General features: G+C 43.8%; 1 protein-coding gene across 3 annotated transcripts in view; it reads right to left on the reverse strand.

Annotated features, from left to right (window-relative positions):
• NEDD4L (NEDD4 like E3 ubiquitin protein ligase) overlaps positions 1-16,406 on the reverse strand; it is a gene marked incomplete at both ends in the record, with an annotated part of 133,766 nt that overhangs the window by 70,463 nt on the left and 46,897 nt on the right. For all 3 annotated transcript variants that reach the window (XM_079548118.1, XM_079548117.1, XM_079548116.1), the window contains one exon: positions 1,923-2,004. In XM_079548118.1, the coding sequence (XP_079404244.1) occupies positions 1,923-2,004 (82 nt within the window). The remainder of the gene's footprint in view (positions 1-1,922; positions 2,005-16,406) is intronic.

A 16,406-nucleotide genomic window follows, 5' to 3' on the forward strand; every position in this document is an offset into this window, starting at 1 on the left:
CCCTGCCACAGCTCCCACTCCAGCACGTCCCTTCACAGCCTAGCTACAAAGGCTCTCTCTCCAAAGCCAAATGATCCCTGCACCTTTCTGACCATCCTGCATCTCCACTGCCTAACAAGTCCTATGCTTCTGAGTCACACAATAGTTGAGGTTGGAAAGGACCTCTGGAGGTCACCCAGACCACCATCCTCCTCACACTGAAATTCATTTCATTGAAGGGAAAGATGAAAGAAGAGAATCTCCCTCCCATCTACAGGCATCTGCCTGTTACCAATAGCTACCATACTATTTTAAGAGAACAAAAACATGCAGCAAGGACCGGACTTGCCTAATGAGTTGTCTGCAGGGCAAAGCTGCTCCAGTACTTCTGACTTCCACCCAGTTCTCTGCAGTGCAGACGGGTGGTTCAGTGGCAGCCCCAGGTCTGCGCCCGTATCACTGCTGCTCCAAAATCTCTGCTGAGAGCAAAGTCTGAAGACGAGAAGAAACCTTCACCCGCACCCTATTTATTCTCTTCATCTAACCTTTGCGGTACACGGATACAGGTGTACTGATGTCAGAGTTTCTGGTGAACACAGTTGTTTTGTAGTAAACAGTCAATCTTGCATTCCAGCAAGAACATGATGATTATTATTATATCACAGGTAAAACAGTCAGGTATTATATAGCCTGAAAGTGACCTAAGTATTTTCCATCAATATGACTCCACAAACAGAATCAATTCTGTGCAAACACGCTCCAGGAAATGGCACAACAACAGACACAAGCTACCAAAATGAGATAAGAATATCGCAAGAAAACTTCCCACATTTGTGTACAGAAGTGGCAATAAATCTTTCGCCCCTAATGAGGAAAAAAAAAGCACAGTCCACATTGTTGCTGTATTAAGTAAATAGGTACAGCTGCTTTTCAGAAAAAAATTATGTTTCTCACAATTCTGTATGTTTAAACTTTAAACAAAACAAAGCTAGATAGGCTATGAGTAGTGAGTAAAGCATTATAAGGAAGTCTTTAAAAGGAGCATGTTTAAAAGGTATTATGAAACAATCTTAAACTGGAAGCCTGGAAACTTTCACCTTCTGACACGATGCATGTCCTGAGCTCTGTGAAAAGCTCCAACTGAGCCCTTTGTGGGATGCAGGGTGTCTCAGCAGCGACTGTAAATGGCACTTCCTTGATGGAGGTGTAAAATCCAGACATTTTGCTATTTGGGTGACAAAATCTTCCTCTCTATTCTGCTTTGCAATAATAACTTAAATTGAATCACTGCCCATCCCAAGCATCTTCATAAAAATGCAAGTCACTGTTTTCCTCTTACTTTTCATAAAGGTTGTGACTTCATTCCTCTCTGCTATTATTACCAGTAAACTTTATTTACAAAAAACACTTTTTAAAATTTTAGGGCATTTCTGTCTCTGCTTCATTTCAAAGGAAATGAAGAAAAAATGCATTTTCAGTACATTTCCACACTTTTCTGACCATCACCTCTCATTTGGTTATTTTAAACCCCCGTGCAAATATTTGGAAGACTGAAATTTTGGAAGAGGGCATTTAAAGAATGGCCTTTTTGCCAGAAGTCAAATAAATGATGACCAGAGCATCTTGGTTTTTTTACTTCAAATGCTTTTCATGAAAACAGGACTTTGATAAAAGAAATGGGAATGATGTACATGAGAGTCGGTAAGCCAAGCTTTGGAGAAAATGCAACATATTTGGTGTTGGTTTTTGTTTGTTTTTCAAACAGACACATTACACATACTGAACATATGCTTGCACTTATTTTCCCATTTTGGTGTGAAGGAAAAGTGCATTAAGTTTAGATACATGTACATAACAACTTAAGTAAGAGTTGTACTATATTATAGAAGCTTGTTCTGATATTCTTAACGTTTCCAAAGCAAAGAAATAAAGTATACACATACCTTTTTAATAGTTTTTGTCTGCACCAGGGCAAGTTCTCTGTTCTCATCTGCTACATACAAGGAAAGTTTCACGTAGGGGTCACTGCAAAAGAAGATAGCATTCAGTGGGAAAATACTTTTACAGCCAAATATACTTTCAGTCTAAACATCTCAATACAAATTTGTCCCTTAACTGAATAACTGAGCATCTTTAGTGGAAGTGTTTTTTACTGAAACGTCTCAAAGAAGTGTTTCCACACACTCTGCAGACACCTTTCACAGCTGTGCCACGGAAGGAGCTTGCCATCACCCACCCTCCATGGCCTATCACCATCACTGCACTGCATCACTGCCCCTCCAGCCCATGCTCCATAATCAGCAGGGAGACAGCAGCCACCAGGAAGGAGTGATGTGAACAGGAACCCCTCCTGCTGGTACAGACATTGGGAGCTCTCTGCCTACAGTTCTGAGAGTTTGTAACATTAATTTTGGGACAGTATTAATAAAAAATAATCAGCAACTGAGTGTTCATTATACTGGCTGCTTAACTTACTTGCAAAATAAAATTATATGGTAGGATGAAAACAATGCAAGCAATAGACGAGGTGTCACGATGGATTGATTATCGTGTCTGTTCATGCACATAAGTGCATCTACTTACCCTGCAATTAAATTAATCATCAAGCACCAAGGTCTGAGAGAAAACAAAGCATCACAGTGATTACCAAGAAATGCTACTGCTACTCTGAATTCTTAACCTACTGTGCTGCCTATATTTACTGGCAAAATTGCATACTGCACAGAGCAATACGAAGCAGGCATTCATCATAGCAAATCATGTGCTTTCCAGCTTTTAGAGATCAGGGCTAACAGCATCCAGCCAAACGCCCAACTCCTACTGCTGGAAACCCAGCAGCAACTATTGGGTTTGTATGTTCCAGACTGTGCTGTCACTGAACTGTAGATGGGGAGTGATGCAAGAAAAGCATCATGGCCACTAACAGCTCATAAACGCATTCTCATCTTGATCTCCAGTAACAAAAGTGGAGAAGTAAACATATTCACCCCATAAGTTCCAGGTTACTCTCATCCTTCAGTGCTGAAGAGTAAGAAAACCATCGGAAGAGCACTGTGAACACCCTCTGGAGGAATATCTGGTGAAAACCATGACATCTTTTCTTTGGGAAAAAGTCATCTACAGATTGTGAATAAAAGAAAGGTCTACCAAAATAAAAACAAGGCATGGACTGTGTGTGGGAAAAAGAACAGAACTCTTCTTCCTATGTTATCTTCATTATTATCACAAAGTTCAAAACAAAACCATCTTTAATGATGAAATTCTTCATTACTGCTCCTAGGAACAAAAGAGGACTTCAAAAGAGTACTGGATGGATTGGAGAGGCAATGCTCATAAGGAATGCAGCTCTAGTGGAACAAAGAGCCAGCACTCTATGCAGTCATAGCCATGGGAATTTCAGTCCTCTAAGTGGAAAACTGCATCTTCTGTGAAAGATTTTTCAGTGATTAAAGTGCAAATGTCCTTCTGGAGAGAGGAAGCTGTTTTTCTGATGATACACAGAGTATCCTGTAGAAGTCATCAGTCAATGTCACACAGGCACTGCATATATATTGCGCTGTATTGTGTATAGGCAGAGGTCTGGGTGTCTCTGCACAAACAAATCCATTTCCCCACTTCTGAGAAAAAATACACATTTTTGCTGTGGTGAAGTCACTGGAATTATACCTAAAATTACTATGTAAAAAACACAGTCAGTAGCAACTTGTCCAACCCTAAGGTTTCCCAACTATATGTTTTAATGCAGACTGTGAAACCTTCGGTGCAACTACTGCTTCCACACGCAGATGCACATTTTCTCATTACTGTGAAATGACTGCCATTAAATTGAAACATATTCACTGAGCAGGAAAAAAAAAGAACCAGTGCAGAAAGTAATATGCTGAAACTGGTCTTCAGGAAAATACATTTCCCATTTCCCAAATTCATGGCAGCTGCAGCCAACCCCTCTCCCACCTGCAGACCCTTCCCAGCACAGAACAGCTGCCCACAAGAATGGAATCAGGCTGAGGAGCCCAGGCATATCTCTAAAGTGACTTTATCTGCCCAAAAGGAGGACAGCTAACTACGTAAAACTCTAAGTGCCTTTGTCACGGGACTAGTCTCAGGTGCACGGACCCCTAAGGAAGGGTATCTAGGCTGTTCACACAGCAATTTCAAAACAATGCTGAGGACAGCTCCACATACATCCATCGCCAATCTGCTCTCTGAGCAGGAATTTCATTTTGCAGTGGGACAGCACTGAAGATGAAGCAGAGCACTTGACAGTAAGCCATGGTGGCACAGACACCAATAGACCTCATGTTCTCAGTATGGTTTATTATTGTATCATTTGAACGACTACTAGAAACTGTTTCAGGCTCTATGGAAGCATCTGACCCTACAGATTAGTGGCTCTCAGTGTGCAGTACATAAAGCAAGAAGAGGCAATAGTTTTATCTAAATTCATACTGTTAAATTATTTATCTAAGTAGACCAGCGGTATTTTTGGTGATTGTTTAAAACCACAGTCCACTGATCACCACTGATAAATAGACCTGACAGCAGAATGCTGCGTGGCTCCCAGGCGGATCTGTAAAACCATTTCTGCAATGGAGGACGTGCTGAGCAAGGCTGGCAGCAGACTGGACAATGTGCATTTCAGGAGATGGAGCTGCGAGCACCATTATGGCTGGGCAGCTCTAGTCCCCTCTGCCTTGCTCCTTGTGTTGCATGCCATTTGTCAGACGAGTTCTGGTGTTTGGAAAATATTGCTGGTAATGCTGGGGAGGCGGGAGGGGTAGTATTGTAGATACACTAGAGCACTGTAAAAGAATACGCTTACAATTGAGACCTTGTTTACCATAAACTGAAAAACAAGACATAGATCAAACAGATTCAACCAAAACAGAATCAACCCCAAACCTAACATGGTGTACCCAGCTTTTTCCCAACTAAACTCACTTTGCTTTACAATTTGAGATTATCCATCAGGTCTGGATGGCAGATGTGCTGAACAGTGCACTTTCAGAAGACAAGAACATGTACGAGTCATGGCTGAAGACAATGTGTGTCAGTTACACCCCAATGCACAAAGCAGTGCACTATCTGGTCTCTCGCTTTGAGCTGAGCAGTTTTCCCTGTGACGTTCTACCAGGTGCATTTTATGCACCAGCGGGCAGCATGGACAGAAAGAAACTCACAGTGTTGTCAGGTAGCTCCCATGACCTGAATTAAGCCAGCTCAAGCAGCTGAATGCACAACCAAAACACAGCAGTTATTTCCCAAACATCCATACTTCTCCACAGGGGCCTGGTAATGCTTTTTGGCAAAAGAACTCTCAACAAAACACTGAGATACACCTGTGTACGTTATGGTCCTATGGTTTTAGCCAAGCACATGTGTTACCACTTGCTGATCCCAGAGTCCGTTATTAAAAAAAAAACACACACACAAGTGGGCTGTTCCTGTTCCCCTCAACCAACATCTGAAGATCTCTGCACTTGGTATATTGCAGCAGACGCTGAAATTAACAAAGCTCTTGCCCCAGTTGTAAGCTTGCATGTCACGCCACATACACGACTCATTAGCTTAGATTGTCTTCCATGCAGAAAATGCTAAAATGTGAAAACTGGATATTTAAAAGTATATGGGTGCTCAATGAACCGCCTAAATTTTCTTTTAATTAATACATCGGACAAAAAATATCGGAGTAGTCTGCATCATCGTACTGCAGACTTGTCCCTTAATCCAGTAGATATAACCCTTTTTTTTCCTTCTTCTTCCAGTTTGGGGGCCACTCCCTGGCTCCCAAACACTGGTAATTACATTTAGCTCCTCTGCACTGCATGCTTCAGCAAGCCAACCCAACAGCATTGTGAACATTCTTCTGCATACTTCTCAGGGAATGCAAGAGAGTTTGCAACAGTCATAAATACAGTTAGGCAATTCGCTGCAGTTACATCATCTCTTGTTGACTCGAATATATCTAATATCTAACTTCTTGCATTTGGAAGCCTATAAATAAATAAATCAGTTAAAACTTGTTACTCATATCTGTCTCAGATTGCAGTTTGGCCTCATTTCTCTGAAAAGACGGCAGAAGCAGAGCTCTGTTAACAGAGCAAGGACATGAACAAAGCCCTGTCCAACTCAACATTAATCTTTCCACAAGGATAAGTCCCGGATCCAGTCCCAGATGACTGGAGGAAGAGTCACATCGCTGCCATTTACAAGAAAGAGAGCAAGGAGGACCCAGGGAACCACAGGCCAGTGAGTCTCACCTCTGTGCCTGGGAAGATCATGGAACAGATCCTCCTAGATGACATGCTTGATCACATGAGGAACGACCATGTGATCCGAGACAGCCAGCATGGCTTCACCAGGGGAAGGTCATGCTTGACCAACCTGGTGGCCTTCAATGATGGAGGGACAGCATCGGTGGACAAGGGAAAGGTGCCTGATGTCATTTACCTGGATTGAGCAAGGCCTCGGATATGTTCCCCCACCACATCCTTATCTCCAACTTGGAGGGATGTGGATTTGATGGGTGGACCACTCGATGGGTAAGAAACTGGTTGAGGATGGTCATCAATGGCTCTGTGTCCAGGTGGAGGCCAGTGTCCCCCAGGGCTCTGTCTTGGGACTGGTGCTCTTTGACATCTTTATTAGTGGCAGCGATGACGGAATCGAGTGCACCCTCAGCAAGTTTGATGATGACACCAAGCTGAGTGGTGCGGTTGACACGGTGGAAGGAAGGGATGCCATTCAAGGGACCTCAACAGGCTGGAAAGGTGGGCCCATGTGAACCTGATGAGGTTCAACACAGCACAGTGCAAGGTTTTGCACTTGGGCCGGAGGAGTCCCAGGAATCCATACAGACTGGAAGGAGCGGTCCTTGAGAGCAGCCCTGCAGAGAAGGACCTGGGGGTCCTGATAGATGAAAAGCTGAACATGAGCCAGCAGTGTGCTCTTGCAGCTCGGAAACCAAATGGCATCCTGGGCTCCATCAGCAGAGGGGTGGCCAGCAGGGACAGGGAGGTGATTGTCCCCCTCTGCTCTGCTCCTGTGAGGCCCCATCTGCAGTGCTGTGTCCAGGTCTGGAGCCCCCAGCACAAGAAAGACAGGGAGCTGATGGAGAGGGTCCAGAGGAGCCACAGAGATGATCAGGGGACTGGAGCACCTCCCCTACGAGGACAGGCTGAGGGAACTGGGCTTGTTCAACATGGAGAAAAGAAGGCTGCGGGGTGACCTCATGGCAGCCTTTCAGTACCTAAAGGGAGCCTGCAAACAGGAGGGGAGTCAACTCTTGGAAAGGGGAGATAACGGCAGGACAAGGGGAAATGGTTTGAAGTTGAGGGAGGGAAGATTGAGGTTGGATCGGGGGAAGTTCACAGAACCACAGAATCACAGAACTGTAGGGGTTGGAAGGGAGCTCCAGAGATCATCAAGTCCAACCCCCTGCCAAAGCAGGTTCCCTACGCCAGGTCGCACAGGTAGGCATCCAGGCAGGTCCTGAACATCTCCAGAGAAGGAGACTCCACAGCCCCCATGGGCAGCCTGTTCCAGTGCTCCGTCACCTCACCGTAAAGAAGTTCTTGTGCACATTCGTGCAGAACTTCCTATGCTGCAGTTTCTGGCTGTTTCCCCTTGTCCTGTCTCCACTCACCACTGAAAAGAGTCCAGCCTCGCCATTCTGCCCCCCACACCTTAGATATTTATAGACCTGGATCAGGTCCCCTCTCAGTCTTCTTTTCTCAAGGCTGAACAGACCCAGTTCACTCAGCCTTTCCTCATAGCAGAGATGCTCCAGGCCCCTCACCATCTTCGTGGCCCTCCGCTGGACTCTTTCCAAGAGATCCCTGTCTTTTTTGTACTGGGGAGCCCAGAACTGGACGCAGTGCTCCAGATGAGGCCCCACCAGGGCAGAGCAGAGGGGGAGGATCACCTCCCTCGACCTGCTGGCCACGCTCTGTACAATGCACCCCAGGATGCCATTGGCCCTCTTGGCCACAAGGGCACACTGCTGGCTCATGGCCGACCTGTCGCCTACCAGGACGCCCAGGTCCCTCTCCGCAGAGCTCCCCTCCAGCAGCTCATCCCCCGACCTGTACTGGTGCATGCAATTATTCCTCCCCAGATGGAAAACTCTACACTTGCTTTTGTTAAACCTCATCTGTTTTTTTTCTGCCCAGCTCTCCAGCCTGTCCAGGTCTTGCTGAATGGCAGCACGGCCTTCAGGCGTGTCAGCCAAAGTTCTTCGTTATGAGAGTGGTGAGGTGCTGGAACAGCTGCCCAGAGAGGCTGTGATGCCCCGTCCATCCCTGGAGGTGTTCAAGGCCAGGTTGGATGGGGCCCTGGGCAGCCTGGGCTGCTATGAAATGTGGAGGTTGGTGGCCCTGCGTGTGGCAGGGGGTTGGAGCTTCGTGATTCTTGAGCTCCCTTCCAACCCTGGCCATTTTGTGATTCTGTAGGTTAGAGAAAACTAGAGAAGAACCACCAGAAACCTGTGTCTGGGTAACATCCAAATAAAATCACCAAACGTGATTTATATTCTAATCTGCCTTTTCATCTGAATTCCACTTCTTAAAATTAAATTCCACTGGGAAATGAACAATCTTTTGAACATTTGGCCAACAAACTGCTTTTGCATCCTCATATCCAAGAAAAGTACTTCACAACAATTTGTTTTGTCAAGTTTCTGATAATTCTGCATCTGTTACGAAACTAAGTCATTACTAGCAAGCATGCACTCTATTCAGTCAAAATGGGAAAGAAGGAAACCGTTCTACCACCTCAATGTGTTCCTCTCTCTTGTTGGAGAGCTGATGTAGTAACACCAAGCAAAGAGGTGAAGAAATCAAAGAATGGGAAAGCAAGGAAAGAAGTAGATCCACAGTCACTTACATAACCACAGTAATGAAACAAAATATAAATAGAATCCCTGAGAACAGACAAAATGTCAAAGTTGCTACAGAAGCAAAAACTGAAGGAACTTTCTAGTAGCAAAATACACTGTGTACAGTCCGACCTAAAAGCAAATATTGTATGTGATATTCTAGGTGAGCGTCACCTTTGCAAAGCACAACTGCTACTGACAGACAAGATTCATTAGACAACAGCATGAAGATCTGCAAAACTGTTCAAGGAAAATCTGCACGAGGACAAATATAGCACCTGATCTGTTCACAGGTACTGTGACAAGCAAATTGGAATGAAATATACGTGGAGATGAGGAAATAGCAGACTTCTGTGTAACAGCAGTAGAGGCACTAAGGAGACACAGTCCTGGTTATGTGGATCACAGAAGATACAAAAATGAGACACCTGCAGAGACTGCTGACAAAAAAACAACCATGTGGGGTACAGGGAACCTCTGTGCACAGCAAGCATACTAAAAACTGTGCAAAGTTGTATGGGCCAGCTACTGTCACCCTGAAATGGATGGATACAAAGGGACCTTCAAAGGTCCCTTCCAACTCTAAGGAAGAATCCCTCCTGAAAAGGGAAGGGGGGAAGCAGGGGATTTAAAAAAAAAAGAAGTATTTCCTTGATTTTCATATGGGAGAAAGTTAATTCTTAAGACAGCACTACAAAACACCCTGTATGGCACTCCTGGTAACCACAATTATAAAAAAGTGATGTATGAGAGTTTCCATTGTGCTCTAAAAATAAGTTGCTAATAAAGTATGTCATTCCACAGTCCGGTGTAAGCATCAGTCTCTGGCTTGAATCACTACTGATTTGCATCAGGTTTTAAAACTGAATTCTACATAAATTTAAGAGCATGACACTAGATGAGTAGAAATAAGCCCTCCAGGTTGTGCCGATGACATCACACATCTGGCAGGTATGTTTGAGTTAATAACAATTCCATAATTTGCTTCAGAAAATTCCTGTGGAAGTCGTTTTCAGACAAAGTACAGAGTCTGTGCTGAGAGAAGGTAGGAGGCCCAATGAATAAATGCAGCAATGTAATAGCACAAAAATTAGTCTGCGTGGATTTAAAGCAGTATCAGTGCTAAAAGGCAATCTTAATGAAGTCAGCTACATGATAAATTGAACAAAATCACAGACTTTGGGAAAGCTGTTGAAAGCTATTAACGTAGTTAGCATCTAAATGAAAATTCACAATGGTGCTCCGGTAGCATTACTGTAAAGACTGGAAGTGGATTCAGGAAATGGAACAGAAGCCTGGGGACAATGCAGATGGCAGCTCCTATAGACAGCCTCTCCTGACTTGACATGGCCAGCTTTCAAATGGAAGGGTTACAGCACCAGGAACAACAACAAAGAAAGATGACGAATCAACACTGAAAGCCACAGAATGCAAGCAAGGTCACCACAACCAGGAGGCTCCCCATTAATGAGACAGCCCATTATAACCGTTGGGCATAATGAACCTGCATTTAGTGGAACAAAGAGTGATGCTGCAATACACTGTTCAAAAATGATGCGTCTTAACAAAAGAGAAGCCATTTTTATAAAGGAGATAAAGGGGGAGGGGAGGAAGTACATGCAAGTTTATTTTACCTGCTATAGGACTCCTTCCCAGATGGTGCTAAAGAAATTATGTCAAGTGCCAACATCAGATTCATTTGTAATAAAATACAACAGCAGCAAAAGGCAGAGGAACCATCAGCAGCAGGGAAGGTGACTGGCACAGATATCCTTGCAGGCAGTATCAATGCTCTGAATTTCTTCTACAATGCCATCACCCACTAATACCACCAATACCAGTGGATATACTCAGTGTGTGCTATCAGGTATTCAAGGATCCAAGAAAGATTTTGTACAAAAAAAAGAAATGAGCCCAGTCACAATGTTAATAGTGACCAGAGATGAATGGGAGTTGAATCCTTAGTCACTCATCTATAAATATTCCCTTTTACAGAAGTCCCAAAATGCTTAAAAGCAATCTATCTTAATGTGATTTGCCTAAACCTAAGGAAAATGTCAATACCTGCCCAGATCAGCAGCGTTTTGCAGCTGGTCACAATTCTTAGAGAATAAACCGGAATCCTAAGATAATTAGTTGTGTACACAATGTTATGTTAATCACAATCACAAGGCAGAGCAAAGTGGGTTTGGCAGGAGACATCTGAAACATCTTAAATGCTTTTCCTGACCTTCCAAAGTCACACACACATTTGGAATTACCCATTTGTCATCTTTTCACCAGCTCCCATTGTCTGGCATTCTCTTAAATCTCAGACAAGTGTAGATTTATAATTATCATTTCTCATTACAATTTCAGCTTGAAAAGGCACAACCGAAAAGAGGACACCTGAAAGCACTGACCAACACCCCCTAGAAATGGCATTATTTCAGAGTATATAATACTGGTGCCTATGACCAGTTTGTTATTCCTTTACCTAGTCTGCAATCACATCTACTATTTGTTCTTGAAACAGCTTTGAAAGCAGGTCTCGAAGAACCCTTTGCCAGCGATCCAATTAATTATTTCTTCATTTTAAGGCCCAGAAGGGGGTGGAGAGCACAGGCATACATGAAAGAACAATGCAACTACAGAGCCCCGCACTGCTCTATTTTTGCTGAAAAACATGAAAACGCCTCCCCAAGTATAACATTTAGTTTCACTTGTTATGCAAGTGCATGCCAAGCTTCTCACATGGAGGCAAACTCCACCCTCCAAAACAGCTGCCTTCTTCCAAAGGAATCAGGTCCTGAACAAGCTGATGATTTAGCTTCTGTAAACCTTCCACTTGTGCTACCCTTTTCCCAGCTCTGTTGCACATACTTGTAAGGAACTAATTATCATCCCCTGTAATCATGTATAGAAAATTACTAACATCTTCAAGCTTAAAAGCAGAAAAGGCTTTTTTTCTTGGAAGCAGGTCCAAATTCCAACTTTTCTGAGGTCATAATGGGCCATCTATCTATCTTACTAATTATCACCCCATGTAATCGTGTATAGAAAAATACTAACATCTTCAAGCTTAAAAGCAGAAAAGGTTGGAAGCGGGTCCAAATTCCAACCTTTCTAAGATCATAATAAGGCCATCTATCTGGCTGTTAGTCAGAACTCACCCCATTTCTTCTCCCAGTTGCTGAGTCCCACCAAACCTACTTTCTCTCCTTCAGTGCCCAGCGATAGGAAGACATAAAATCCTTCCTGAGACACTTTGGGACTTGCCAGCAGAATCCTTCACATCCCTTTGCAGGAAGAATGAAGCATACACCACCCACCCTCCTGCAGCAGGCTGAAGCTCTAAAGCACCTCTGCCGTTGGCAGAGCAGCCACTGCCACAGCTGGCTCCCACGAGTTACACTTGGCCATACAATAATGCAGCACAGAAGGCCTACAACTGAACTAAACCTCGGCCACATCTGAAGAGAGGAGCATAAGCAGAATGCATTTGGAGCAGCTGATGTCCTAGGCAGTTGCAGCACCACTGGAGAGCACTGCACAGTATTCACTGTACTCATCCCCTCCCTACAGGGGACAAGGGGACCAAACCAGTCTGCCACCTTCCATGCACGAGGGATAGAAGACAGGGCAAACAAAACACACAGGTATGATGGGAGGGACACCAGCACAATTAGACTTGCAAGAACTCACCTGTCAGGTTCTGTTGTTGTTTTTCTTTTTGCATGCACATCTGTTTCCCCAGTCCCAAAAGTGGCTCGTATTTATTCTCACTTTGTAGAAAGTAGAAAATGCAAGCACTGGCACAGAAACATCATTCCAATTACTCAAGAGAAAGCAAACTTAGGACTCCATGTTATACTGAGATTTGTGCCTTGAGAGCAGCACATGAAAAGCCATAAGATGTGCTTGCTGGGCAGACAGCACCAGCTTGGGATGTGGCTGAAGGCTGCCGTGTGTTTCTCCAGAACTGCTCTTTTAACCTGGTAGGACTGAAGGGTATTACTTGAGAGAGCTTTCTTAGGGACAGGCTCAATATTTCAAAAGCTGTGCCATACAAAACTTCAGTGCTAACAACCATGAACATCATCTGCTACAAACACCTCAAGGTACACATGCTACAGGTACAGAACTGGATCCACAAAGCTACCAGGATAAGCCCAACCCACAGCAGCTCAGCATTCTGCACGAAGTCACTGACTCCAAGAGGACACCCAGATCAACTTTTTGTAGGCTGCAGTCCCCACATTCTATTACAAATACACCTTCATAGGCAATAAGCCTTCAGAAATAATTTACAGATTTAGATCAGTAAAATGCAGTCTTATTCTCCTCACAGAAATCCGGAAGCCAGGTGAGCAGCCTTCATCCCCAACACCAACTGCTGATTGCATCTGGCAAGAGGAAGGAAGTTCCTGGAAAAATGCTTTGCAGGAACATGTAAAAACACTTAGAGACAACACTGCGCACACAAGTAGAACAGCAAGAAACAATCTTAAAAGATCTCTACCTTTTGCATGGTGATTTTGAGATTTAGACAGACGATAGACCAAAGTTCAAAATCCACACTATTAAACAAGGTTAGGAGAGGAATTAAATACTTTTAGCAAAGTTATGTGAAGAGCAGTGAAAACTGAATCTTGTAGAAAATAGTATCTTTAAGAGTTTCTATCACTTTCATCCCAGTAACCATTTTCCCCGATGAATTTTTCTATTCCTGCCACCGTAAGTAGAGAGAAGTACAACAAGGACATATAGAAAATAACTACAGAAGATGCTTCCACACATATTAGCTGTTCTTTTTTTGATGAGCTTTCGGGGGGGGGGGCGGGAGGTTCATCTTTCTGCGCATACTTTCTAAATACAACTAAAATGTTTTAGGAGGTTTTCTAAAAGAGAAATAAGGCAGATTTTGTTCTCACAGTCATGCAGAAGGCTCTTGTACTGTGACTAAAGCAAAGTGCTACATTAAAGATAGTTCTGTTTTCGGGAGGAAGAGAATTCCTTACCTTACACTTCACCAAAACGCAAAACTTGCAATCCACTGCACGTAAGTAAAAATTTCACCTCTCTGTACTGAGACCCATTTTACGGGCCTCCCATTCTCCTCCCATTTTTTTATAATTTATTTTCTTTTCCAAAGGAAGGCTCACACCTCAGCTGGCACCACAAGCCGTTTAGCAGGGCTGCACTCAAAGAGCTGCCAGAGATAATGGTGACTCACATCATAGACAGCTGCAAAGAAGTGCCCGTGGGTGAAAAAGGGAGTTAAAAATCATATAGCAAACTCCACCTCCACATACAGTGCCTCCACCTTCCTTGGATCTTACTTTAAAATGCAGTGTTCTAGTAATGAGTAACAAGATTTTTCTTTTTTTTGCCAGAGCATGTAAGTTCAGCTTTGTAAATGTTGTAAGAAATATATATTATATATATACACACACTTTTTGATGTTATATCAAAGATGGAAGTGCAAACATACAGTTTTTACCCCATTTTCCTTGAGTCCATTTTTTGTGACCATAAGCCAAAGGTAAACGAATTTTCTCTAACGGAGAACCTGCATACATCAGTCTCAATCTGGATTCCTCCTGTATTGTTACATACGAAAACAACTCACTAAGTTTAAAAAACCATTAGAAAAGAGACAAAACCACAAGAGACCCCTCTGAGTGGCACCTGACTTTTGGAAGAAGGAGTTCCCAAGAATTCCAGGCAGCATCTAAAGCAATGATGCTGCATGCTATCTGTGCTGTGGAACAGGCTTAACCAGCTTTGCACAAGCGGACCAGGCTGCAGAAGATTGCTGTTTTGGTCAAATCTTCTGCTGAGAAGAGCAAAGACTGGTGTTAGCATGACTGGGACCTCTTAGAACAATGAAAGCCTTAAAATGTCCCTGAAACCATAAACATCATGCCACATGTGACAGTGATGCTCAGCCAGAGAAGGAACTGCAGGTGTGAACTGTCATCCCACGTAAACCCAAATGCAAAGTGTCATCTCAGAAGGGAAAGCCTGGCCCTGCAGCAAGGCTGCTGACCTGAGAAACACATCATTTTCTCGCTTGAATTCACTGGTGGAGATCACTGTGAAGACCAATCCATCAACAGCCTCAGATGAAAAATCCAAAACTCAGAGGTTTTAAATAACAAAAGGAAACTCAGGATAGTCTGTTAGTATGGGCTTTCCACTGAGAAACTGGGAGCTGGTTGTCATTTATCTATAAACATTCAGTAAGCCTTCTTCTGCAAGAAGTCACTGGGAAAGTAAATAATAGCCTCACAGCAGAGGAAGGCAGGTGCTCAGGATGGGCTCTTTTCAGCAATCCCATTCCTTTCCCAAAAGAAGTCTTCACCTGAACAAACAGGTCTCATCTAATGCTTTTTTTTTTTTTCAGTTCCATTCAAATCCACCACGTAGGTTGAAGAGCACTAAGAAACAGGAGAGAAGAACACACTGCTGGAAAGCAGTTGTGCAGCTGCCATAGCACAGCCTGAACCGCTGCAGCACACAGCTGCTGCCTGGTGGGCCTTGCTGAGTTTATTTCCTGCAGATGGAACATGGCTTATTTCCTGCAGTTGGAAACAGTGAAGCACTGACCTCTGAGGTGACAGAAGCTGGTAAGTTCCACCGAATTTCAAAAAGAGGCCTGCTGCTCTCTTTTATTAACACACACATTTACAAATCTGTAGTTCTTATGGATTGCAGTGTCACATGAAGCAGCTAAATAAAGGACCAGCTTATTCTCCCACCTAGTATAACTGATCATTAGAAATTTAAATGAGGATTCCAAATGATACTTAAGTCTACTGGGACACCTTCCAACACTGAGGTCTTAAAATGTGTCCCTGAAACCACGAACATCACACAACAGGGAACACAGCAAGAGAGGCAACGACTGCACTTTGTTATGCTCCATGCAAACAAAACAAACCACAGAGAAGGCAGCAGATGAAACACAACACCTGTGAAGCGATGACACCAGAGATCCCATAGCTGCAGATCCAGCCTTCAGCTATTTCAGAAAAGCACACATGGTCACAGAATGCTGTGTGTTTCTCTAACCAGAAATGGATGTTTTAGCAATATCAACTTGAGTCATAACCAGTCACATAACCAGTTTTTATGGAACCAAGTCAAGCGCAAGATGAAGGCAAGTTAAAGGAACCAAGAGATCTTCCAGCAGCTTCACCCGCACCTGTGGCTCTCTGCACTGCCTCAGACACAGCTGCACAGCTAACTGTGCCTGCTCCTTGTTACCCACATCACCTTCCAGCACCCCCAGCAGTGAGCAGCACGCGTTGGTGCATGCAGAATTGACACAGCAATGAGAAATGCGCTCACAGATCCCCCAGTCCTCAGCCAGATCCAGTGCTCTTCCCTTCAACTCATCCCCAGCTGACATCGGTCACACTTTTTGGTTAACAAATGAAAAGAACAGGTTGCGGAAGCTACTCCTTTCCCTCCACGGCATTGTTTTCTATGTAGGAAAGTGCCCATGAGAGGAACAGCCCTGAGGTTGCTCGTCAGACTGGACTCACTGTTCTGCAGCATAAAACAC

This window comes from Tetrao urogallus (genome assembly GCF_951394365.1).
Source record: "Tetrao urogallus genome assembly, chromosome: Z".
Taxonomy (NCBI): Eukaryota; Metazoa; Chordata; class Aves; order Galliformes; family Phasianidae; genus Tetrao; species Tetrao urogallus.